This window comes from Dryobates pubescens, chromosome 31 (genome assembly GCF_014839835.1).
Source record: "Dryobates pubescens isolate bDryPub1 chromosome 31, bDryPub1.pri, whole genome shotgun sequence".
NCBI lineage: Eukaryota > Metazoa > Chordata > Aves > Piciformes > Picidae > Dryobates > Dryobates pubescens.
Window position 1 is genome coordinate 5,139,932 of NC_071642.1, and position 25,989 is coordinate 5,165,920.

The 25,989-nt window shown below is 57.7% G+C and overlaps 1 protein-coding gene across 1 annotated transcript; it reads left to right on the forward strand.

Annotated features, from left to right (window-relative positions):
• Positions 1–1,518: 1,518 nt before the first annotated feature.
• MBD3 (methyl-CpG binding domain protein 3) lies at positions 1,519–24,279 on the forward strand. Its single transcript, XM_054175333.1, has 8 exons — positions 1,519–1,793; positions 6,563–6,619; positions 10,764–10,923; positions 13,387–13,524; positions 17,912–18,002; positions 18,503–18,680; positions 20,557–20,748; positions 23,998–24,279. Exons 1-7 carry the CDS (start codon positions 1,780–1,782, stop codon positions 20,741–20,743), a joined length of 825 nt encoding a protein of 274 aa, XP_054031308.1. The 5' UTR covers positions 1,519–1,779; the 3' UTR covers positions 20,744–20,748; positions 23,998–24,279.
• The last annotated feature ends 1,710 nt before the right edge of the window (positions 24,280–25,989 follow it).

Consider the following 25,989-nt stretch of genomic DNA (forward strand, 5'->3'; position numbering starts at 1 on the left):
TCACGTCCCTCCTGCTGCTTTCTGAGTAAGGCACTTTGGACAAGTCAGAGAATCACAGAATGGGTTGGGCTGGAAGGGACCTTAAAGCTCATCCAGCTCCCACCCCCTGCCATGGGCAGGGACACCTCCCACCAGCACAGCTTGCTCAAGGCCTCATCCAGCCTGGCCTTCAACACCCCCAGGGAGGAGGCAGCCACAGCCTCCCTGGGCAACCTGTGCCAGGCTCTCCCCACCCTCACTCACAACAATTTCTTCCTCATCTCCACTCTCACTCTCCCCTCTCCCAGCTCAAAGCCGTTTTCCCTTGTCCTGTCACTCCCAGCCCTTGTCACCAGTGCCTCCCCAGCTCTCCTGGAGCCCTCCTGGTACTGAGGTCTCCCTGGAGCCTACTCCAGGCTGAACAGCCCCAGCTCTCCCAGCCTGTCCCCACAGGGGAGGTTCTCCAGGCCTCTGATCATCTCTGTGGCCTTTTCTGGACCCACTCCAGCAGTTACAGTATACAACACTCTGTAAAAGAACAATTAAAGCTTCCTGACAGCTTGGTCTGCAGATGTGGGCTGGAGGAAGCCCTGAAGTTCAAACAGATCAGGAGAGTTTGGGGTCAGACAAAGAAGGCAGTGGCTGGAGCTGCCCTCACACATAGCCAGGAGAGCAGGGAGCCCCGAGATCCAGGTGATCACCATCAGGCTTCAAGGCCCTGGCATGGACAGTGATCACCTCAGGGTCCTGCTGGTCTGTGTCTGTCCACTGGATCACAGCATGGCAGGGCTTGGAAGGGACCTCTGGAGATCCAGTCCAAACCCTCTGCTGGGGCAGGGTCACCCAGAGAAGCTCACACAGGAATGTGTCCAGGCAGGTGGTGAGTGTAGTGAGGGAGACTCCAGCACCTCTCTGGGCAGCCAGCTCCAGGGCTCCCTTGTGTTACAGAAGTTCCTCTTCACATTCAGATGGAACTTAAAATGCTCCAGTTTGTGCCCATTGCCCCTTGGCCTGTCACAGGGCACCAGCTCCAGCCCCTTGTCATGGATGTCCTGCCCCATGTCCCATCTTCAGCTCTGTGTCGCAGCTATCCTGCCCCAGGTCCTGTCCTCAGCCCTGTGCCCCGTCTTCATCCCCATCAACCAGGCGCCCAGCCCCAGGTCCTGAGTGTCCAGTCCTGGGTCCCAGGTGCCCAGCACCGTGTCCTGAGTGTCAAGCGTTGGGTTCCATCCTCAGCACCGTGTCCCAGGTGCCCAGCACCGTGTCCTGCCCCATCGCATCCCAGCCCCAGCCGGGGCCGCGGGGCTGAGCCGCCGGCGCAGCCGGGAGATGCCCAAAGCGGCGCTGCCGGAACACCGAGGGAAGGCCGGGCCGGGGAGCTCCACGTGCGCAGCAGCACCAGTTTCCCGCCGAGCGGGGCGGCGGGGAGGGACTATATCTCCACGGCGTGCGCGGGCGGAGGGATCCAGGCGCGGCGGGAGGCGGTTCGGTGGGCGGGGCGGGCGCGGAACCGCGGGGGCGGGCGGAGCGGAGCGGCGGCTTTCGGCGTGCGGGAGGCCGGCGGCGGAGCGGCGCCAGGGCCCGGCGGAAGGCGGCGGAGGCTGCGCTCGGTGTGGGGGGCGGAAGGCGGGAGGGAGCCGCGGCGCCGCCTCCCGGTGAGGGGCGGGCGAGCGAGCGAGCGGCAGCCGGCGGAGCGCGGAACAGCCGGCGGCGGCGGGAGGAGAGCGCAGCGGCCGGGAAGAGCCGGCGGAGGCGGCGGCGGAGCCAGGGGAGAGCGGCCGCGGGCCGGGCCGAGCCGCGATGGAGCGGAAGAGGTGGGAGCGCTCGTTCGGGCCGCGGCGGATCGGCCCCGGGCCCGGGATGGGGGTCGGGCGGCGCGGACTCGCGGTGGGGCGGCGGGAGGAGGAGCCCGCCCCGGGGGGGCCGGGCCCGGGCACCGGGGAAGGCGCCGGCCCAGCCTTTTCGCTACAGGTGGCCGTGCCCGGGGGGCTGGCGGGGCTGCAGGACACCGATAGGTACCGTAGGGACGGGCGCCGGGGTCCCATGGGGGCTCTGCCGGCGGCGCGCCGTGGGGCCACGAGCCCCGGGGAAGGGGGCGGGGGGCTCCGGGAGCCCCGCGCGTCCCTTCGGAGCCGGTCGTGCCCAGCCAACGCGGTTCACGCCGCAAACGCCCAACACATGCGGCGCTGGGGAAGTAACGGCGGCACGGGCGGCAGCGGCTGCCCGCCTCCCCCTCCCTCCTTCCTTCCCCCCTCTCCCGGGGGTCTCTCCGCTCTTTTTCCGTCTGTCGAGGAACTGGGGGGGGCTGAAAGAGGAAGCTTTGCTTGCCCGGCCCGCGGCGGTGGCTCTTGCTGTGGTGCGAGTCTGGGGGCAGGGCTCGGGGTGCCTCACCCCGAGGGCTGCTGCTGCCGCGGCGAGCATCTGGCCCGGGAGCCTCCTGCTCCGCGGGAGGTTTCTATTAATACCAGGGAATGGCTCCCAGAGCTGTAGGTGGCCCGTATGGATCCTTCCCTCGCCCGTGAGAGGCAGCCTGGGTGCACCCCCGCCAGCTGATGTGTGAAACTTGGGTCCGTGGGGAGCCGGAGGAGCGTAGCAGAAGTTACCCAGCTTGTCCGTGTCTGGCTTTTGTTCTAGGTGGCCAAGAAATAAATGTAGGCGATCGGCTTGTGCGTGCGTTAGGTTTGATGTGTTAAAGCAGGTGATGGTGATGAGAACAGTGGTGCTGTGCTGGGCACGGAGGGAGCTGGCAAATGCCATCCCTGAGAGCGTGGAGCTGGCAGTGCCAGCTGTGCCGCTGCAGCTGGCAAGAGAGGCAAAGACCTCTGGAGCTGGAGGAGGAGCAGCTGAAGATCCCTGCCTTTCTGAGAACTTAATTGCAAAGTTGTCATCTCAGAGCTGAGATGAAACAAGAGGGGGAGGGGGCGGCCGGGCAGCCTATTTGCAATCCCAGGTTCTAGAGGATTTTCCCTTCATAGCCATTTGGACAGAGATCCAAGGGATAAGCAGGCCCTGCTGCACCGATTCCTGGTCACTGCTGCGTTTTGTACGAGCCTGGAGTGGCAGAACACAGAAACAGAATGGGAGGGGTTGGAAGGGACCTCTGGAGATCATCCACTCCAAGCCCCTGCCAGAGCAGGGTCTGCCAGAGCAGGGTCACCCAGAGCAGGTCACACAGGAGCACATCCAGGTGGGGCTTGGAAGCCTCCAGAGAGGAGACTCCACAACCTCCTGGGGCAGCCTGCTCCAGGGCTCTGCCACTCAAAGTACAGCAACTCCTCCTCACGTTTGGATGGAACTTCCTTTGTTCAACTTGGTGCTCATTGCCTCTTGACCTGTCACTGAGGACCACTGAGAGGAGTCTGGCTCCATCCTCCTGCTACCCACCCCTTAGATATTGTAAGCCTAGGTCAGATCTTCCCCTCTCAGATGTGTGGTGGTGGTTCAGAGGTGGCTCTGCCCTCTGCTGCTTGCCTTTTGTTGGTTTGCCCTGGAGGTGCAGATGCAGGGAGTGTTCGTGGGGAGCTGCAGGCAGAGGTTGGAAGCCAGCCCTGCCCCGTGCCCCAACCAGCCTGGGGAGTCTGCGCTGTGCCAGGCTGCTCAGCAGGGTGGCAGTTGCTGCTCTTCCCAGCTGTGGTTTAGGGCTTGAGTGCTTTCTGTCTGGAGGTTTCCTGTTGTCACCCTGAGCGCTGGCAGCATGTGTTGTACCTGAAGGCTTCTGCTGGGTCACTTCTGCTTTGGGCAGCAAGGCACAGGGCTTGTGCTGAGTGCCTTCAGGCCCTGAGTCTCTTCGAGCTGGTTGCCGGCTGGAAGTTAAATCCCCTGCGAGGTGTGAGTCCCTGGGCAGGGGTTTACAAGCAGTCCAGTTCCTTGTGCAGGATTTTCTTTTAACTGGAGTGGATTCTTTCATCTTCCTGTGGCTGAAACATTGGGGAACCCAAGAGGGTGCCTGGCTGGTGTGCTGTGGCCTCTGGGCTCCACTGGGAGCGAGCAGGGATGCAGGATTTCAGGAGGGGAAGGGCATCAGGGAGTTGGTGGAAATGGTTGGCTGTCTTTGAGAGAGAGTTCTGGCTACCTGCCCCTAGTTCTGAGGGCTGTGGTTTAGTGGCAGTGGCTTAGCAGCAGCGGTGGAATTGTGAGCTCTAGCCCAGCTGTTGAGCTTGATCACAGGGTGTTAGGGGCTGGAAGGAACCACTGGAGATCATCTAGTCCAACCCAGGCTCAAAGGTCTCTTCCACCCTCAACACTTCTGTGATACACAGACCCTCTTCAAAGAGGGAAGGAGATTTTAGTGCTGTCCTTCTGCTGAAGGTTTGATGGCCAAGTGTCTGAGAAGTTTGGGGTCACTGCTCAGCCTTTGCCTCAAGGAGCTGTTGAGATCTCTGCTCCTAAAACTTCACAGAACTCTTGAGTGAAGCTCATTGTGTTGTCAGTTTCTTACCTAGGCAGCACCTATGTGAAAAGCTGGGGGAGGAGAAGCTCAGCAGGAGCCAGCAGGGAGCACTTGCAGCCCAGAGAGCCAAGCAGAGCCTGGGCTGCAGCAAGAGAAGTGTGGCCAGCAGGGCCAGGGAGGGGATTCTGCCCCTCTGCTCCTCTCTGCTGAGACCACAGCTGGAGCTCTGTGTTCAGCTCTGGAGCCTCTGTGCCAGGAAGGATCTGGAGGCGCTTGGAAGGTGTCCAGAGAAGGGCCCCAAGGATGAGCAGAGGGCTGGAGCTGCTCTCTTATGGAGACAGACTGAGAGAGTTGGGGTTGTGCAGACTGGAGAAGGGGATCTGAAGGGGGCTCCAGGAAAGCTGGGGAGGGACTTCTGAGGGTGTCAGGGAGTGACAGGACTGGGGGGAACGGAGCAAAACTAGAAGCGGGGAGATTCAGATTGGATGTGAGGAAGAAGTTGTTCCCCAGGAGGGTGGTGAGAGACTGGCACAAGCTGTCCAGGGAGGTGGTGGAAGCCTCATCCCTGGAGGTTTTGAAGGCCAGGCTGGATGTGGCTCTGAGCAGCCTGCTCTAGTGTGAGGTGTCCCTGCCCGTGGATGATCCTTGAGGTCCCTTCCACCCCTAACAATTCTATGATTCTTCAGGACTGCTCCATGTAGTGCTTGGGGATGCTCTTTTGTGGAGGGATGAGGGGATGTGTGAAGGTGTGGGGTGGGTTATGGCAGCTGGATGAGACACCTGGACTCACTTGGTCCCCTCCCGGTGAAAGCTGAGTGTGTCTGTGCCAGCCTGGCCCACGGTGCCTGAGCTGTTGGGGTGTGGGACCACCGAGGCAGGGCTTGGTGCAGCTGCTGCAGCAAGGGGTGACCTGAAGGTGCTGGGAGAGAAGAGGGTCAGCATGGGAGGTGTCCCAGGTTTCACATCTCACTTTTGGAAGCAGCATCAGGGGGGTTGCACCACCCAAGGGGGCTCCCCCCCGGGGCTGGGCTTTGCCTGGAGCAGAGCTGGGGAGAGAAGGGCAGCGAAGGAGCCCGGCGTGGGCTGAGCTCCCCAGCTCCGTGCAGGAGGGAGACGGAGGAGAAACATGATGTCCATCGCCCCCCGGCAAGGAAACGAGGCCTTGGCCTTGATCCCCCCCTCTGCCCGGGCTGTTTCTGTCTCCTTTTCTTTAACAGGCAGTGTTCGGTCGGGGGCTTCCTTCTGTCTTTTGTCCCTTTGCTTCCCAAGTTGTGCAGCTCCTGGTAGGCAAAATGGGGAGAGCGGAGGGGAGGAGACTTCGTGTAATGAGGGAGGAGGGGAGAGGGCCCTGGGCTGGCAGCCGCTCGCTCTCCTTAAGAATATAAGGCAGGGAACAAAGAGAGGGCTGCACATGGAGAGCAGCGGGCACCGGGCAGCGCTGCCCCCGTGCATGGGCTGCTGGCGGCCGGCTCCGGGCGCGCCCCTGCGGGGAACAATCGCCGCGGCTCGGCTTGGGTCCCGCCAGCCCCGGGGCCCCCCGGGCTTGGTTTTGTTGGTGCTGTGGCAGCAGATAATGCCCTGGGGGTGGGGGGGAAGGGTTCTGAGGGGCCGGCGTGTGAAATCCTCTGCAGCTCTGCCGCTGCCTCGCTGCCCGCACGCAGGGAAGCTGAGAGCTGCTCCCGGTGCGGTGCCTGCAGCCCCCCTAGGGCAGCCTGGGCTCGGCGGCTTTGTACCAAGATGTCTCTCTTCTGGGTCTCTTCAAAAGCTTCTGCTCCGCAGTGGAAGGAGCTAAAGTGCCCGTTCTGGGGCGTTCAGGGCACATCAGCGTTTCGATAGTGTTCAGAATTGCTAAGTCCTCTGCTTTAGTGCTTCTGTGCCTTGTGACCTGCAGCAGTGAGCCTTCAGCTCATGTTTGGTGGGGCTTTGGCTGCCTTTCTGGGCTTTTCAGTTCCTCCTTTGACCCTCTCAGGTGGCTGTGTCCTACCGAGGCTGCTCCTGCCAGAGCGACCCCAGGAGCTCCAGAGCTGCTGTGTGTGTGTTTGCTGAGCATGTTCGCTGCCCAGCTTGGAGCTGGAGCTTTGCTCCCCAGTGTGCTGTTGGCCCAGAGAAGGTGGGGATGGGTTTGCCTCTTTCAAGTCATCATCAGAATAAAAGTTGTTGTTGTTTGTTGTTTTTTCCTTCTCAACCTTTCAGTGCTTTTCCTATGGGCCAAGCCTCCCCAGGAAGAGACAGGACTCTGAGTCATTTCAGGTGGGTTCTTATTTTGGGGGTGTTTGTGGGTCTGGAGCTACTTTTCAGATCCATTGCAAAATTCCTAGAGCAGATCCAGAACAACAGCAGCAGCAACCAAAAAACCCTCTGAAGGGCTCTGCTCATTTAAAATACCATCTCTGAGAGCAGCTGGCTCTGTGCTCTGGAAGTTGCACTGCTCCTGAAGTGCACAATTCACTGTGATCTATTACTTGTAAATTAGTAAGACACCAACCCATAAATCAGGGCTGCAGATCTTGGAAGGGGAAGCAGTGTCATGTTCCTCATGCAGCAGGAGCCTCTCCTCTTGGCTTCACTGGTGATGGCTCTGGTCTGAAAGCTGCTTGAGTTGGTTACTCCTCTTTCTGGATCCTCTGCTGACTCGAATTTGAGACCATTCTTGGAGAAATAAAAAGATATGAAAGATCTGTCTGCATCTAGCCTGGGTCTGGAGCCAAACTCCAGCAATTGCTCTGTCACCCAATGACTCCTACCCAGCAGAGAAGGGGAGCTGGGAAAAGGGAGAGGAGACTTAAATCTGTTTTCATTTCAGTCCTTAATGAAACAACAAAACTGATCCCAGTACCAGTAGGAAGCACACCAAGTGCTGCTCAGCCCAGGGAAGCTGCAGCAGGCACTCTGCAGGGCAGAGCAGGCTTCAGGAGCAGCAGGAGCTGCAGGGTCAGGAGGAGCCTGAGCTGGAAGCTCTCCTCAGCAAATTTCCCCCTTTACACCTTCATGATGTGGGATACTCTGAGCAGCTCCCAGCTCCCCTGGCTGACTCCAGACTGCTCATGGCCTCAAGCTGGCCAAAGGTTCTGTCCCAGGAAAACCAAAACAAGACCTAGTCTCTGTGTCTGCTTATTCCTGCTCTCCACATCAGCTTTGGATTGGGAAGAACTTCTTGAGAGTGGGGGTGGGGAGACACTGGCACAGGTTGCCCAGGGAGGCTGTGGATGTTCCCTGCCTGGAGGTGTTCAAGGCCAGGGTTGGATGAGGCCTTGAGCAGCCTGTGCTGGTGGGAGGTGTCCCTGCCCATGGCAGGGGCTTGGAGCTGGCTGAGCTTTAAGGTCCCTGTGACTTTAGGAATCTTTTGGTCCAAGTGTTCATCCAGCTCAAAAGCGAACGGGCCCAGCTGAGGAGTAAGCAGTGCTGAAGTGTTTCCTCCTCTCTGCCCTCTCAGGATGGATGATCTGCCTCTTCTGGCTAACTGCACTGCACACCTTGGGCAGTGCTGGTGGCAGGGTGCAGCTCTGGGGCAGGATAAGCAGCCTGGGAGCTCTCCGGGCCAGGAGCTTTCTAGGCAGATGCTGTGGGGAGTGCTGACCACAACCTTTCGCTCCTAAATCCTCAGAGGGTTTCTCAGTTCTCACTTTTAGTCTGACTGCTGCTACCCTTGTCTCTCAGTTCTGAAAGCTCCTCAAACACTTTTGATTCTTTGTGGCTCTTTTTTGGTGTTTGGCTGTGGGTTGGGGTTTTTTTGCCTGCACAGTCTGGCAGGGACAAACTGCTTTGCCACTGTCCCATGCTAGCAATTCTGTGCTGGCTTTTGCAGCCCTTTCCCCTAATGAAGGCTTCAGAGAAGGTTAAAAAAGAGGCTTTTTTTTCTTTTGAGAAGACCCTGGAGAGGTGGTTGATATCCTCCCACCACTATGGTAGAAGCACAGCTGCTGCTGAAATGGTGTTCCCTCTGTCCTCTCATCCTGTGACAACCTTATTTATTCCTGGCCTTCAGATAGAAACCCTGCAACAAGTGCCCTGCATTCCTGGCTTCAGGAGTAACAGCAGGGACCCTCCAGCCCCAGAGGTCCAAAAGCATTTAGACCTCATGGATAATTGATTTGCCTCCAGCACTGATCCCATTAGCAGAAAGGCCAAGGATGTGTAGGTGATGTTTGAGGTCATTCCAAGTTCACTTGGATGTTGTGAGGCTGCTGTGAGCAGAGGTGTTGAGCTCAACAGATCTCACTTCTGTGTACAGTGGGCAGCCTGTTAGTGTTGACTCACTGGGATGTGACCTCACATACCTCATCCTTGCTATGCTGAGAGCAGAGCACCCTCTGGTAGGTTAGGCTTGAGATCTACTTGTTTCAGAGAACTGCAGACTGGTGGGGTGGGAAGGGACCTCTGGGGGTCACCCAGTCCAAGCCCCCTGCTCCAGCAGGGCACCCACAGCAGCTTGCCCAGGAGCACAGTGCCCAGGGGGGGTTGGAAGCTCTCTACACAAGGAGACTCCACAACCTCTCTGGGCAGCCTGCTCCAGGCCTCCAGCACCCTCACACCAAAGAGATTTCTCCTCCTGTTCAGGTGGAACCTCCTGGGTTCCAGTTTGTGCCCCTTGTGCTGTCCCTGGGCACCACTGAGCAGAGCCTGGCCCCAGCCTCTTGCCCCCCACAGGTGCTTTATCTCTTGCTGAGCATTGCTCAGCTCCCCTCTGGGGCTGCTCTTCTCCAGGCTCAACAACCCCAGGGCCCTCAGCCTTTGCTCCTCACAGAGCTGCTCCAGGCCCCTTCCAGAGCTGCCTTCCAACCCCCCAATCATTCTGTGATTTCTGCATCACTTGAGCCTTGTAATTCTTTGCTTTGCAGCCTGTGAGCACTTAGCTTCTGTTCTTTTTCCTTGCTGCTGTCTCATCCTGAAGTGCTCAGAACATTACCAAGGAGTTGTCACCAAAGCTGAATGTGCTGTTTTGGTGGGGGGGAAAGGACTCCAAGGGGATACTTGTGGTGCTACTCCAATGTGACACTCCTGGGAGAGGAAATTAAGCTTGAAAATGGCCATTTATTGTTTGGGACAAGGGAGTGCTCAGCCCATCTGTGCTCCCACCCCAGGGTGTGAATTCTGCTGTTACACCTGGGCTGAGTCTTCCTCTCTGTGTGTAAGAAGTATTTTAATGTGGTCTGCAGAGGATTTGTCTCTTCCCCAGCCCTCACAAGTTGCTCATCTCAAAGCAGCAGCATTCAGAGTTCAGTGTTAGCTTTCACAGTGTCACCAAGGTTGGAAGAGACCTCAAAGATCATCAAGTCCAACCTGTCGCCACAGACCTCATGACACAGTGTCACCAAGGTTGGGAAGGCTCAACAGGGCTCTGGGCAGCCTGATCTGGTGGAGGATGTCCCTGCTGACTGCAGAGGGGGTTGGACTGGCTGAGCTTTGGAGGTCCCTTCCAGCCCAAACCATTCCACAATTCAAACCTCAACACACAGATTTGGTTTTTCCTGAAGGAGCTAAAGCCTGCCTGTCCTGAGCTGCTGCTACAGCCCAGGGGAGTTTTGTTTCATGAGAGGGTCCAGGGGAGGCCACAGAAATTCTCAGGGGGTTGGAGCAGCTCTGCAACAAGGACAGGCTGAGGGAGCTGGGGGTGTTCAGCCTGGAGAAGAGGAGGCTCCAGGGAGGCCTTAGAGCAGCCTCCCAGTACCTGAAGGGGCTACAAGAAGGCTGCAGAGGGACTGTTTGTAAAGACCTGCAGGGACAGGACCAGGGGCAATGGCTTCAAACTAGAGCAGAGCAGATTGAGATTGGATATCAGGAAGAGGCTCTTCACTGTGAGGCTGCTGGAGCACTGCAACAGGTTGCCCAGGGAGGTGGTTGTGGCCCCAGCCCTGGAGATACTCAAGGTGAGGCTCAGTGAGGCTCTGGGCAAGCTGATCTGGTGGAGGATTCCCTGCTGAGTGCAGGAGGTTGGACTGGAGGAGCTTTGGAGGTCCATTTGGGCCTGGACCGAACCCACCCCCCTGCCCCGTCCCCCTCTGCCTGTTCCCCTCTCCCCATTCCCCCCTGCCCCATCCCCCTCTGCCTGTTCCCCTCTCCCCATTGCCCCCTGCCCCATCCCCCTCTGCCTGTTCCCCTCTCCCCATTGCCCCCTGCCCTGTCCCCCTCTGCCTGTTCCCCTCTCCCCGTTCCCCCCTGCCCCATCCCCCTCTGCCTGTTCCCCTCTCCCCATTCCCCCCTGCCCTGTCCCCCTCTGCCTGTCCCCCACCCCGGTTCCTCTCTCCCCATTCCCCCCTGCCCCATCCCCCTCTCCCCGTGCCCCCCTGGTTCCCCTCTCCCCGTGCCCCCCTGGTTCCCCTCTCCCCGTGCCCCCCTCCCTGTGCCCCCCTGCCCGTGCCCCCCGCTCCTGTCCGAGCTGTGGCGGTTTCCCCAGCCCCAGCGGGAAGAAGTTCCGCAGCAAGCCGCAGCTGGCGCGGTACCTGGGCGGCTCCATGGAGCTGGGCAGCTTCGACTTCCGCACCGGCAAGATGCTGATGACCAAGGTGAACAAGAACCGGCAGCGCATGCGCTACGACTGCGCCAACCAGGCCAAGGTGAGGACGGCTCCCGCCCCGGCCCCACAGCCCGGGCCTGCGGCGGCAGGGAGAGAGGGGACGGAGGGCAGGTGGAGACTGGAGAGGAGGAAGAAATTACTGAGTGAGGGGCGGGGGAAGAGAAGGCTCCAGGGAGACCTCAGAGCAGCCTTCCAGTACCTGAAAGGGCTCCAGGAGAGCTGGGGAGGGACTGGTGACAAGGGCTGGGAGGGACTGGTGACAAGGGCTGGGAGGGACAGGGCCAGGGGTGATGGCTTCAAACTGGAAGAGGTTGGATTTAGATGAGACATGGGGAAGAAATCCTTCCCCACAAGGGTGGTAAGGCACTGGCAGAGGCTGCCCAGGGAGGCTGTGGCTGCCTCCTGCCAGGCTGGGTGAGGCCTTGAGCAAGCTGTGCTGGTGGGAGGTGTCCCTGCCCATGGCGGGGGGTTGGAACTGGAGGAGCTTGAAGGTCCCTTCCAGCCCAAACCATTCTGTGATTCTGTGGCTTTTGGGCAAAAAGCTGAAGAGGCAAAAAGCTGCAAGAGGGAGCAAGGCCTGCTTGTGGAACAAAGGGACAGAGACCGTGTTTGGCACCTGGGAGATCTGCTGGTTAAGGTTTAGTCAAGATTGCAGCGATGCTGCTGTGCTGCCTGTCAGGATGGATTGGCTCAAATCAGTCTTAATTAACTGTATCTTAGTCTCCAGTACCTGAAGGGGCTCCAGGAGAGCTGGGGAGGGCCTTTGGACAAGGGCTGGGAGTGCCAGGATGAGGAACAATGGCTTTGAGCTGGGAGAGGGGAGACTGAGAGTGGAGATAAGGAAGAAGTTGTGGGGAGAGCCTGGCACAGGCTGCCCAGGGAGGCTGTGGCTGCCTCCTGCCTGGAGGTGTTCAAGGCCAGCCTGGATGAAGCCTTGAGCAACCTGGGCTGGTGGGAGGTTGGAACTGGATGTTCTTTAAGGCCCCTTCCAAACTGAACCCTTCAGTGGTTCCATGTGTTGGCTGCTAAAAGCTTTTTCAGCAGCCCAAAAGCTTCTCCATGCACTGAGACCTTAAATGTGGCAAATAGCAGAGTGCTTAGTCCCTGCATCTGCCAAGCAGCCAAGAGTCAGCTTCCTGGGGGTCACTGCAACCTCTGCCCCCAGCACTGGGTGCTGTAGTGATGCCTCAGTGCAGAGGCCAGCAGCTCACACACACCTCAGGAGCTACAAATCCTCTCCAAACCTCTCAGCTAATGGTTCTCATGAGTTCCAAGTGCATTAGCACACAGATGGTTCAGGAGGGTATTTGTCCTGAATACATCTTCTCTCCATCTCATGAATAAACATCTTCAGCAGACTTGGTGCCTGCATCCCCCAGAACAAAGTGTGGCCTACAGCCATTTCCAGCTTTGCCTCTCAGAGCCATTCCTCCTTCCCCAGCTCTTTTCTCAGCTTCAGCTGACCCAAAATGCAGTCATGGAGTGAAAACCTGACTGCTAGGAGCCGTATTTAAAACCCCAGTTGTGTTAAGAGCTGAAGGGGGAAAAGGGAGATGCAGATTCCAGCTCTGTTGAGTTGTTCATGGGTGTTCACAACAGCATTGAAACAGAGTGGGTGAGGATGGGTTCTGGATTCACAGAGCAGCCTCTGAATCCCACTTCATGATGACACACAATCACAGAATGGGTTGGGTTGGAAGGAGCCTTCAAGCTCATGCAGCTCCAACCCCCCCTGCCATGGGCAGGGACACCTCCCACCAGCCCTGGTTGCTCAAAGCCTCATCCAGCCTGGCCTTGAACACCTCCAGGGAGGAGGCAGCCACAGCCTCCCTGGGCAGCCTGTGCCAGTGCCTCCCCACCCTCGTGGGGAAGGATTTCTTCCCAATGTCTCATCTAAATCCAGCTGCTTCCAGCTTGAAGCCATCACCCCAGCTCTCCCAGCCTGTCGCCACAGGGGAGGTTCTCCAGCCCTTCATGGCCTTTCCTGGACCTGCTCCAGCAGCTCCTGGTCCTTGTGCTGGGGGCTCCAGAGCTGCCCCAGCACTGCAGGGTGGGGGGTCTCAGCAGAGCACAGCAGAGGGGCAGAATTCCCTCCCTATCCCTGCTGCCCACACTGCCTGGGGATCAGCCCAGGACAAGGCTGGCTCTGTGCTGGCAGAGCACGATGCCCACCTCTGCAGCCTGTCCAGGTCCTCCTGGTGGATGCCTTCCATCCAGCACTCTCAACCACACCACACAGCTTGCTGTCATCTCAGGCTTGCTGAGGGTGCCTCAATCCCACTGCCCCCATTGCTGAGGGATGTTAAACAGCTCTGGTGCCAGTAGTGACCCCGAGGGACACCACTCACCACCGCTCTGCACTGGGAGCTGGAGAGCAGGGAAGGTTTGGAGCCCCTGAACTGCTGGTTTTTAACCCTGCTGCACATCATTGTGGCTGGAGAAGCTTTTCAGCACATGGCAAATGTCTGGGGGGGGCTTTCCTTCTTCTGCCTGCACTGCTCAGGGCAAGCCTGACCTGAACACGGCGCTGCCCGTCCGGCAGACGGCCTCCATCTTCAAGCAGCCTGTCACCAAGATCACCAACCACCCCAGCAACAAGGTCAAGAGTGATCCTCAGAAAGCTGTGGACCAGCCACGTCAGGTAAGGCCTCTGCAGAGCCATCAGCCCCCTGGGGGTGCTGCTAGAAGGGTCCCAGAACAAACCACTTCCATTGTGTGATGCTCAGTCGTGGAGTCCTTGAGGCTGGAAAAGGTTCTGAAGGTCATCGGCATTGACCCAGCTACCATGAGCACTAAATGGTATCCTCAGGCACCACAGGCAAGGAGGAGTGAGCTGTGGTCAGCAACCCTTCAGGCTGGGAGGTCGGTTCTGGTGTGAAATCCCTTTGGCAGATGCCAGCTGCTGCCCCTGGGACACCACATCACTGGCAGCAGCTTCATTTGGACAGGGAATAAAGAATCAGGGAGTTGGTGAGGGTGGCAAAGACCTTTAAGGTCATCAAGCCCAACAGGAACCCAACTGCCCTGACCACTGACTGTGTCCTGGAGCACCTCACCTACAGCTTCTGGAACCCCTCCAGGGCTGGGGACTCCACCACCTCCCTGGGCAGCATCTTCCAATCCCTGACCACTCTGGCAGCAAAGACATTTTTCCTCCTCTCCAACCTAACCCTCCCCTGGCACAACTCCAGGCCATTTCCTCTCCTTCCATCACCTGATCCTAAGGAGCAGAGCCCAACCCCCACCTCCCTGCAGCTTCCTCTCAGGGAGGCTGAGCAATGAGGTCTCCCTCAGCCTCCTCTTCTCCACACTAACCACCCCCAGCTCCCTCAGCCACTCCTCCTAGGACACCCTCCCCACCCCTCCCCAGCCTCATTGCTCTTCCCTGGCCCCCTGCAGCCTCTCAATGTCTTTCTTATCCTGTGGCACCCAGAACTGAGCCCAGTACTCAAGCTGTGGCACCATCCCTGCCCTGCTCCTGCTGCCCACACCACTGCTGCTCCAGGCCAGGCTGCTGCTGCCCTTCTTGCCCAGCTGGGCACTGCTGGCTCCTCTCCAGCTGCTGTCCCCCAGCACCCCCAGGGCCTTCTCTGCTGGGCAGTTTGCAGCCACTCTGCCCCCAGCCTGGAGCCTTGCTGGGGTCGTTGTGACCCAAGGGCAGGACCCAGCCCTTGGCCTGGTTGAACCTCATGGCACTGTGGAGCCTCTGATGTTTCAGGGCCAACATCTTGCAGTGCCCCCAGCTCTTCAGATCAGGACAAACCTCATCTCTGATGCAGTTCCTAGAACTGGCCTCCACCCTTTGTTTAGGTTCCAGCTCTGTTCTAGTCAAGCCTTCCTCTGCTTACTGCTGGAAAGAAGCTGTTCCCTCCCCATTCCAGCAGCTGTGGCAGCCACTTCAGGAGCCATTTGCATTGTAATGGGAGTCAGTGAGAAGTGTTCCAGCTGTGAGGGATTCTGTGTGTGCAGAGATCCCTGTCCCTGTACAGACCACACACAGGGTAGGGTTTGATGTGCTCTGGGGGGGGCTCTTTCCCCCTCCCTGCATGGCCCTTTTTGTCAGGTCTGTGTCTCAGTAGTGATTCATTCTGCCTGGATGAGTAAGGTCAGCAGCTCAGCTTGGAGTGGCCCTGGTTGATAGCAAACCCAAGTGGGTTCCTCCTGCAGGCTCTCTCCTTTGCCAGCAAGAAAATACCTCAAAATTAAAGGCAAGCTCTCAGCTTAATTGCAGCTGGTGAAAGGATGGAGATTCACAGGGAAAAAAAAGGGAATGAGAGGATGGGAGAAGGATGGCTTTGAAGCTGGGCACTGCTTCAGAAGCAGCTCTGCCTGTTCAAAGCAGCCTGGGGAAGGGTTCCTGTGTCATTAACATCACCTCGGGCTGACAGCCTCTTGCCTCCGTGCAGCTCCCACCAGGGATCCTGGCTCCTTTCTTCTGCTGAGTCCATCCTGATAGCAGGGAAGGGAGCTGCTCAGCTTCATTAGCCTCTTCAGACACTCAGCAGTGTCACTCATTGGGGCATTTGAAGCTCCTGCAGGTCTGCTGGAATGAAAATGGCAGAGAGCTCATTCTGAGGGGGAGAGGGACTGCAGTAAAATGGAAAGCTGCCCTGGAATGCTCCCACCTTGCACCCTGGAAACCTCCTCTGCCAGCTTAAAAAGGTCCTATCTGGAGTGGGAGGCTCTGCTGGAGCTGGGGCTGAGGTTTTGTTGCTCTTTGTGAGGGTTGTGAGCAGGTTGGCAGAGTTTTGGCAGGGTTTCATGGATTCAAAGAATGGATTGGGCTGGAAGGGACCTCAAAGTTCATCCAGCTCCAAGCCCCTGCCATGGGCAGGGACACCTCCCACCAGCACAGGTTGCTCAGGGCCTCATCCAGCCTGGCCCTGAACACCTCCAGGGAGGGGGCAGCCACAGCCTCCCTGGGCAACCCCTGCCAGGCTCTCCCCACCCTCACTCTCAGGAATTTCTTCCCCATCTCCAGCCTCAATCTCCCCTCAAGCTTCAGTCCCTCCCCTCTTGTCCTATCACTACAAGCCCTTTCCTAAGGCAGCAGCAGGGCTCTGCTCATAGTAGTGTTGCTGGGGGGACAATGGTTTGGAACTGGAGCAGGGCAGAGTTAGGTTGGACATCAGGAGGAAGTTCTGCACAGGGAGGCTGCCCAGGGAGGTGATGGAGTCCCCATCCCTGGAGCCATTCAGGCTCAGCCTGGCTGTGTCCCTGTGCAGCCTGCTCTGGCTGGAGCTGTCCCTGCTGGGGGGGTTGCACAAGATGCCCTTGGAGGCTGCCCTCCAACCCCATGCACTCTGTGCAGCAGTCCCCAGGCACCTCTTGGCTGGCTAATAAAGAGGAAGACTGAAGCTGTGACACTGATGTGCCCACAGGTGTTGCAACCTGACCTCTGCAGTGTCACTGCTCCTGTTGCTGCTGCTTGTAGCACAGCTTGTGCTTTCCTTGTGTAGTGACTGCCTTGGAGGCTGCTGCTGGGAAGGTAAACTAGAGGGCTTTGGGGAATGGTAGAATTGTTTGGGCTGGGAAAGCCCTTTGAGATCAGCTCCAACCATTAACCCAGCACCTCCAAGTGCAATGCTGAACCATGCCCCCAGCACCACATCTACACAGCTCTTCAATCTCTCCAGGGAGGGAGACTCCACCACTGCCCTGGGCAGTTTTTTCCAGGGCTTGGCAACCCTTTGGGGGAAGAAATTGTTCCTCATGGCCAACCTAAACCTCCCTTGGGGCAGCTTGAGGTCATTTCCTCTTGTTCTCACATTTGCTACTTGGGAGAAGAGCCTGACCCCCACCTGGCTCCAGTCTCTTCTCAGGGAGCTGTGGAGAGCAGTGAGGTCTCCCTCAGCCTCCTCCTTGCCAGGCTGAGCAATCTCAGCTTCCTCAGCCACTCCTCCCCAGCCCTTTGTGAGCTTTATTGCTCTTCTCTGGACCTGCTCCAGTCCCTCAAAGTCTTTCTTGGAGTGAGGAGCCCAAAACTGAGCCCAGCACTCAAGCTGTGGCCTCACCAGTGCACTGCAGATGAGGTTCCCCTCTCTATCTCTGGCCACACTGCTTTGGCCTTCTGTGCTGCCAGTGCCCATTCCTGGCTCCTGCCCAGCTTCTCCCCCATCAGTTCCTGTCCTGTTGTAGTCCTTGTTCTCCTTGTGGGAGCTGGTAGCTGCAAAAGCAATGTGGGTTCCTCTACACTTGAGTTATGCCAGGCATGAAATGGGGACAGAGCCTCTGAGTCCCAGCAGGGGGGTTGGAAGGCACCTCTGGAGCTCACCCAGTCCAACTCCTCCTGCTCCAGCAGGGCACCCACAGCAGCTTGCCCAGGAGCACAGTGCCCAAGGGGGAGTTGGAAACTCTACACAGGAGACTCCACAACCTCTCTGGAGCCTGCTCCAGGCCTCCAGCAGCCTCACACCAAAGAGCTTTCTCCTCCTTTTCACATGCAACTTCCTGGGTTCCAGTTTGTATCCAGTGCTCCTTGGCTTGGCACAGGACACCACTGAAGAGAGCCTGGCCCCTGCTTGCCCCCCACCCTTCAGATATTTACAGACACTGAGCAGATCCCTCTCAGCCTTCTCCTCTCCAGACTAAGCAGCCCCAGGGCTCTCAGCCCTTCCCCATCACACAGAGGTTCCAGGCCCTTCAGCATCCTCACAATCTCCAGCAGATCCCTGTCCCTCTTGAACTGGGCAGCCCAGAACTGGGCACAATGCTCCAGGTGTGGTCTCAGCAAGGCAGAGTAGAGGGGGAGGAAAGAGAAGCCTCCTTCTGAGCTGGGGGAGGAAAAAGAAGCCTCCTTCTGAGCTGGGGGAGGAAAAAGAAGCCTCCTTCTGGGCTGGGGGCAGAGGAGAAAGTCTCTGTGTAGGCATAACTGAGGACAGAGCATTGGGAGGCTGGTGGGCACTGAGGGCTGTGCCCTGCTGGCACTCCCAGCTGCCTCCTCCTGTGGCAGCTCCAGCAGAGGGTTAGGCAGGGCAGATGCTTTGTGCAGCTGTCTTGTGCCAACCAACACTTTTCTTTGATGCCAGCTCTTCTGGGAGAAGAAATTAAGTGGCCTGAATGCCTTTGACATTGCAGAGGAGCTGGTGAAAACAATGGACCTGCCCAAGGGTCTGCAAGGTAACCTGACCTCCCTTACCTCCAGGGGTGGCAATGGGACCCCAGGCAGTGGTGATCTGCAGGTGTAGTCTGAGACCTCCTGGCTCCAAGTGCTCCTCAGTGATGAGAACCATTCCAGCTCCAGCAGGAACCTTGGTAGCCCTCTGGCTGGGAGGTTTGGTGCCCTTTGTCCTGAGGAGATGTTGAAGCAGAGCTTCTGACCTTGGCTTGGGGGGAGGTTAATTCATTGTGCAGAAGCAGAAGGGAAGCAGCTTCCATTGCCACCTTGTTGGGGGTGGGTTTGTGTGCAGCAGACCAGGGAGCTGGGCTGGGTTTAGATAACCTTGGGAGGGGGCTGGGCAAGAGCTGTTGGAGTGGTTTAGGACTGAGAAGTGTGCAGTGGTGGCTTTCAAAGCACAGCCTCTGCTTGCCCATGGAAGGTTTCAGGAATGCCCTCTGGGCCTGATTTGCTGCTCCCTGCCTTGTGCCACCCTGCTGATCACTCTTCCTCCCACTTGCAGGGGTGGGCCCTGGCTGCACAGATGAAACCCTGCTGTCAGCCATAGCCAGTGCCCTGCACACCAGCACCATGCCCATCACTGGGCAGCTGTCTGCAGCTGTGGAGAAGAACCCTGGGGTCTGGCTGAACACCTCCCAGCCACTCTGCAAAGCATTCATGGTGACAGATGAAGACATTAGGTATGAACTGCAGAGCTCACTCACTGTCTTGGGAGGAGGTTTCTTGTGGAGAAGCAGTCCCTCCCCACCCCCATTCCTTGCTCTCCCACTGGCAAGTGTCAAGGTCTGATGGAGCACTGTGGCTTGCTGGAGTCATTTGAAAGCTGCAGAGCAGGAAAATACTTACAGGAAGCTGCTCTCATACAGACATGGCCTTAAAGCCTGCTCTGGTCTTGCTTTGGCCAGGCTCAGTTACTCTGAGCATTCAGGCTCAGGTCTGCTCTGCTTGGACTGAAAACATTTGAGGGACCTCCAGTGCAGTTCCCTCCTCCCTTCTCCTCCCTTCTCCTCCCTTCTCCTCCCTTCTCCTCCCTTCTCCTCCCTTCTCCTCCCTTCTCCTCCCTTCTCCTCCCTTCTCCTCCCTTCTCCTCCCTTCTCCTCCCTTCTCCTCCCTTCTCCTCCCTTCTCCTCCCTTCTCCTCCCTTCTCCTCCCTTCTCCTCCCTTCTCCTCCCTTCTCTCAGTGTCAGCACAGCACCCAATCCAAGCCCTGCCTGCTGTGGCAGCAGCACACCAGGCTGTGATTGATTTGGGGGGGGGGTTGATTTCAGTAATGAATTCTATTGCCAAATGCAGACTGCTCCAATTCAGCTTTAAGCACTTGGTAGAGAGCTGAATGCCCCCAAGGCAGCAGCCCAGCAGCTTGCTCTTTGCCTTCTTTCCCAGCCTTGCTCTGCCTGTTGGGCTGATCAGTCTCTCTCAGTTACAGGGTGGGTTTGGGGTGGTGTTTGTGTGTGTGTGTGCTTGATTCAGACCTGGATGCCCAGGAGAAAGGGTCTGTGATTGCTGTGGCTGAGGTGAAAGAGGAGTCCCCCAGCCCCTGGCTGTTGATCACTTCTGTGCTGTGATTTTGACAGAAAAGCAGCTGCAAGGCTTCAGGTTGTGGCTTGAGAAGAGAGTGAGCCAAAGGCTGGGGCTGGGGCTGGGACTGCTCAGAAGTTTCACTGTCCCCACTCCAGTTTTGGAGCTCAGCAGGGGAGGCTGAGTTCTGGTTTAGTAGTAGCACTGGGAACTAAAACCAAGTCCTGAGTCAGCTGCTGGATTAGAATCATGAAGCATCACAGAATGGTGGGAAGAGACCTCCAGCCTCACCCAGCACTGCAGGGTCAGCACCAAACCATGTCCCCAGGCAGGAGGGCCACACAGTGCTTGAACACCCCCAGGGATGGTGACCCCAGCACTGCCCTGGGCAGCCTGATCCAATGTCTGAGAGCCCTTCCAGGGCAGAAATCTTTCCTGAGATCCAGACTGAGCCTCCCCTGGTGCAGCTTGGAACCATTCCTCTGCTCTTGCCACCAAGGAGCAGAGGCTGCCCCCTCCTTGCTCCAACCTCCCTGCAGGGAGCTGTGGAGAGCACTGAGGTCTCCCCTCAGGGAGGCAAATTTCAGTGCTGAGGACTCAGGAGATGCTGGGCACCTCTTTACTCTTTCACCTTCATTCAGAGGGCAGTGCCAGGCAGCTGTTACCTGATGGAGCTCTTGCAGAGGGCTCTGCCAACACCCAGCCTCCTGTGTGAGGTGTTGGAGGCTCTCTTCCCTGCAGCTCTGGGGGCTGACAGCAGTGCTGGAGGCTCTCTTCCCTGCAGCTCTGAGGGCAGACAGCAGTGCTGGAGGCTCTCTTCCCTGCAGCTCTGGGGGCTGACAGCAGTGCTGGAGGCTCTCTTCCCTGCAGCTCTGGGGGCAGACAGCAGTGCTGGAGGCTCTCTTCCCTGCAGCTCTGGGGGCTGACAGCAGTGCTGGAGGCTCTCTTCCCTGCAGCTCTGGGGGCTGACAGCAGTGCTGGAGGCTCTCTTCCCTGCAGCTCTGGGGGCTGACAGCAGTGCTGGTTGCTTTGGGGCAGGAAGCAGGAGGAGCTGGTGCAGCAGGTGAGGAAGAGGCTGGAGGAAGCCCTGATGGCTGACATGCTTGCCCACGTGGAGGAGATAGCAAGAGATGGGGAAGCTCCTTCAGAGAAAGAAGGTGGTGAGGAAGAAGAGGAAGAGGAGGAGGAGGACCAGGACCATGACCAGGAGATGGAGAATGTATAGTCCAGGTACTGTGAGAGACCTTGAACTGTGCATCAGTGGAGGCAGAAATGTTTGCATCTTGGTACCTCCTGACAACAAAAGCTTGGCTCTTGGTGTGCACTGCTCAGGCTGTGGCAGCCTCCTCCACAGGGGGAGCTCAGAGCTGCTGGGCTCTGTGGTGTCTGCTAAGTGCTGTTGGTGTGCTGGAGGGGTCTGGGCCATCTCTCTGTGTCCCAGGGGCTAAATGTGGAACCAGAGCAATTGTGTGAGCACTTGAACCAGAGAGCCACAGAATGGCTTGGGTTGGAAGGGACCTTCAAGACCATCCAGTTCCAGCCCCCTGCCATGCCCAGGGACACCTCCCACCAGCACAGCTTGCTCAAGGCCTCATCCAAGCTGGCCTTGAACACCTCCAGGCATACTCTGCTCCAAAACCTCCCTGGGCAGCCTGTGCCAGGCTCTCCCCACCCTCCCTGTCAACAATTTCTTCTTATCTCCACTCTCCCCTCTCCCAGCTCAAAGCCATTGTCCCTCATCCTGGCACTCCCAGCCCTTGTCAGGCTCTCCTGGAGCCCTTCAGGCACTGGAACAGCCCTTGTAGGGAGGGATTCTGTCATGGAAGGGGCTCTGTTCTCAGCAGTTGGTCTGTCTTGTGATGCCATTCCTTTCCCCCTGCTCACTTTTGACTTCTAGTGACAGGCAGGAGGGACAGCTGCACTTCCAGGACTCTGCTTCTTCCCTGCCTTGCCTCTTCCTTCACTTTGGCATTCTTACTCCATGTTTCCTCATGGGGGGTATTAGGGTGGGGGCAGATCTATGGAGTGGTTTGAGTTGGGTTTGTAGCAAGTTAGCAAAAGGCAACCTGGGCATCCAGGGAGGGAGGCTGCTGGAAGGCTTCATAGGTGGTGGGACTTCATAAACTGCAAATAACAGCCTGGAGGAGAGAAGGCTTCAGGGAGACCTCAGAGCAGCCTTCCAGGACCTGAAGGGCTCCAGGAGAGCTGGGGAGGGACTCTGGACAAGGACTGGGAGTGCCAGGATGAGGGACAATGGCTTTGAGCTGGGAGAGGGGAGAGTGAGAGTGGAGATGAGGAAGAAATTGTTGAGAATGAGGGTGGGGAGAGCCTGGCACAGGCTGCCCAGGGAGGTGGTGGAAGCCTCATCCCTGGAGGTGCTCAAGGCCAGGCTGGATGAGGCCCTGAGCAGCCTGGGCTGGTGGGAGGTGTCCCTGCCCACAGCAGGGGGCTGGAACTGGAAGGTCTTCAAGGTCCCTTCCACCCCAACCCATTCTGGGTTACATTCAACACCAGGAAACATCTGAGGAGGCCAAGGCAGAGTGCCAGCAGCACCTGCAGGGCTGGCAGGAGGCTTCCTTGCCATTGTCCAGCCTTGAGCTGTCCCAGGGGCCCTGTGCCTCGTTTGCAGGCATTTCCCTTGCACACAGTGGAAGCTCTGAAAGCTGCCACTCGGATTTTAACGTTTGTGGGGTGCCTTTAATCATCCTTTAAACCAAAATAGCTCTGAATAATGAATCCTGAGTGTGCAGCAGTGCAGAGCAGAGCAGATCCACGAGGCTGGGTCGAGACACAGCCAGAGAAGTTCCCATAAATATTTTGTGCTGCAGCAGAGAGGGAGAGAGTGCCCCATGCAAGGCAGCAGAGCTGCTCCTGGCTGGCTCCCTTTGATGTCTCCCTGGCCAGGAGCACTGTGAGCATCCTCAGCAGAGCTCCTGCAGGCTGATGAAAACACAGCTTGCTGGGTTTCATTTTGATCATCTTCAGTTTTAGCCTAAGCAGAGCAATTAGTGTTCTGTGGCTGAGAGAAGGGAGCCAATACCCAGGGTGCTTCATTAGGGACACAGAGAGCCTGAGAGGCAAGAAGCAGGGGTGTGGAGGGGGAAAAGAGGGGGATTTTCAGGGTGAATAAGCAGAAGCAAAGCCCCTCTGGAGCAAGGGGGCAGCTGTGTTTCAGGGGCAAGGAGGAGTGAGCTGTGGTCAGCAGCCCTTCAGGCTGGGAGGTCGGTTCTGGTGTGAAATCCCTTTGGCAGATGCCAGCTGCTGCCCCTGGGACAGCACATCACTGGCAGCAGCTTCATTTGGACAGGGAATAAAGAATCAGGGAGTTGGTGAGGGTGGCAAAGACCTTTAAGGTCATCAAGCCCAACAGGAACCCAACTGCCCTGACCACTGACTGTGTCCTGGAGCACCTCACCTACAGCTTCTGGAACCCCTCCAGGGCTGGGGACTCCACCACCTCCCTGGGCAGCATCTTCCAATCCCTGACCACTCTGGCAGCAAAGACATTTTTCCTCCTCTCCAACCTAACCCTCCCCTGGCACAACTCCAGGCCATTTCCTCTCCTTCCATCACCTGATCCTAAGGAGCAGAGCCCAACCCCCACCTCCCTGCAGCTTCCTCTCAGGGAGGCTGAGCAATGAGGTCTCCCTCAGCCTCCTCTTCTCCACACTAACCACCCCCAGCTCCCTCAGCCACTCCTCCTAGGACACCCTCCCCACCCCTCCCCAGCCTCATTGCTCTTCCCTGGCCCCCTGCAGCCTCTCAATGTCTTTCTTATCCTGTGGCACCCAGAACTGAGCCCAGCACTCAAGCTGTGGCCTCCCCAGTGCCCATCCAGGGGCACCATCCCTGCCCTGCTCCTGCTGCCCACACCACTGCTGCCCCAGGCCAGGCTGCTGCTGCCCTTCTTGCCCACTGCTGGCTCATCTTCAGCTGCTGTCACCCAGCACCTCCAGGGCCTTCTCCGCTGGGCAGTTTGCAGCCACTCTGCCCCCAGCCTGGAGCCTTGCTGGGGTTGTTGTGACCCAAGGGCAGGGCCCAGCCCTTGGCCTTGTTGAACCTCAGCCATGGAGCCAGCCTGGCCAGATGCCCCTGCAGAGCCTTCTGCCCTCCAGCAGATCAACACTGCCACCAAGCTTGGTGTCATCTGCAATCTGGCTGAGGCTGCCTCAGTCCCCTCATGCAGGTCATTAGTTTCTGTCTGTCTGTCCACCATCTCCCCCCTCTCTGTCTGTTAAACCTCAGCCCCTGGCCACATCTCTCTGCAGGGCTTTCCTCCCCTCCATCAGATCAACACTTCTTGCATTCCCTTCTGCCAGCACAAAGTGTCTGCTGCAGGGGGGGGGAGAGCAGGAGCAGGAGATGGCTCTGGGCTGGCATGGATGGGTTTGGTGGGGTCAGTTCTGCCTTGCTTTAAACACCTCAAAAGCTCTGAGTGCCTTACAAAGTCTTTTTTTCCCCCTCCTCTCTTTCTCCTAGGGAGTTCCCCCAAGGAATTCCCAGTAGCAGCCCTCTCAGCAGGGTCAGCCACCAAATCCACCAAGCCAAGAGTGTCTGCAGAGTGCAATGCACACCACCAGCCCACCCACACCTGTCAGCACCTGGAGGAACACTTCAGGAAGCCTGGAGGAGCTGCTGCTTCTTCTGTCTAGTGCTGGGGAGTTTGGAAGATGGAACTCGACTCAGCTTCCCCTCCCCCTCCTTTTTTGGGGGTTGTTTTTTGTTTGTGGTTTTCCTTTTTTTCTTACAGGGGTAGGGGGCAGTGGGAAAGCAGCAAAGGGGGAGGGGGAGGGGATAAAGGGAACAAGCTGGGGAGGGGGAGGGAATCCTAGGAACCAAATCTCCTGTCCCTTTTGGTGGTTGTTGTTGTTGTGGGGCAGTGATAGGTGAGTTAAGGTTGTGGGGGTTGGGGGTTTTTTTTCTCCCTTTTAAGCTTTTTCTATCCAGATGATTTTAGCAGTGACCCAGGGAAAGGGTTTTATTCTCTCTGCCAGAGGTGGGAGACATGCTCTCTGACTCCTTGGCTTCCCTGCTGTAAGGCTGCCTGCCTGTGCCAGACTGCAGGGAGGTCATTTGTCCCCTCCTGGGTTTGTCACCTGGGGTCACTGACTTGCCTTTCCCTCCCCAGACCACACTGGCCTTGGCAGTGGAAGCCTCAGAGGTGGGACTCTGACAGTGGGGGGGAGTTGGACTTGAAGACCTCCAGAGGTCCCTTCCAGCCCCTACCATCCTGTGGGGCTGTGCTGAGCTGCCAGAGCCTCTGCCACCCGAGGAGGTGGTGTGCAGGGGGAGGCACACTGCAGGACTTGGCCTCCCAGCCGTGGCAGGCAGGTTGTGCTGGGCCACAGCAGCACCCTGAGGGCACAGCCCTGCTGGGGCTTTGCTCTGCAGCTCTGGGGCTGAGCAGAGCTGAGCAGAGAGCTTGGAGGAGGAGCAGCCCCACCCCAGGAGGGGGCATTTTGCTTTGCTTCCAACCCTGTCAGGAGGAACTTCTCCCCTTGGGGTGGAAGGATGGCTCCTCTGTGACTGACAGGGAGGAAGACTTCCTCTCTTCTCTTCTGGTGCCAAGAACCCTGAGCTTGGGGTGTGTGTGTGTGTGGAGGGAAGGGGGATCCACTCCACTGGCTGTGGCTCCACAGCTGGGCTGTGATGTTCTGACCTCTTTGGAAAACAAGAAAGGATGAAACAAAGAAAAAGAACAAAATAAAAGGTTGATTTTTGGGGTTTTTTTTTTCCCTTCTATAATTGAGAGCTCAACCAACAAATGGAAAGCTTCCCAAGTATTAAACCTTTCTCATTTGCATGTGCAGTGCAGTGTCCTACATGGCAGTGCTGTGAAACCTGCCTGGAGGGCTTCAGAAGGGTTTGGCTTCACCATGGGGACCTGCAGTGGGTCTGCAGCCTCTGCTCCCACACCCTGGGAGCAGCTGGGGGGGGAGCTGGTGGCTGGAATGGATTTGCCTGGGGGAAGTGGTGGTGAAGAGGGATTTAGCTGGGGGAACTGGTGGCTGAGAGTGGATTTAGCTGGGGGAACTGGTGGTGAAAATGGATTTAGCTGGGGGAAGTGGTGGTGAAAATGGATTCATTTGGGGGAGCTGGTGGCTGGAATGGGTTTATCTGGGGAATTGGTGGTGAAAATGGATTCAGTTGGGGGAATTGGTGGCTGAAAATGGATTTATCTGAGGGAACTGGTGGCTGGAATGGATTCATTTGGGGGAACTGGTGGCTGGAATGGATTTAGCTGGGGGAACTGGTGGTGCAAATGGATTTAGCTGGGGGAACTGGTGGCTGGAATGGATTCATTTGGGGGAACTGGTGGCTGGAATGGGTTTATCTGGGGAATTGGAGGTGCAAATGGATTCATTTAGGGGAACTGCTGGCTGAGAATGGATTTAGCTGGGGGAACTGGTGGCTGGCATGGGTTTATCTGGGGGAACTGGTGGCTGAAATAGGTTTATCTGGGGGAACTGG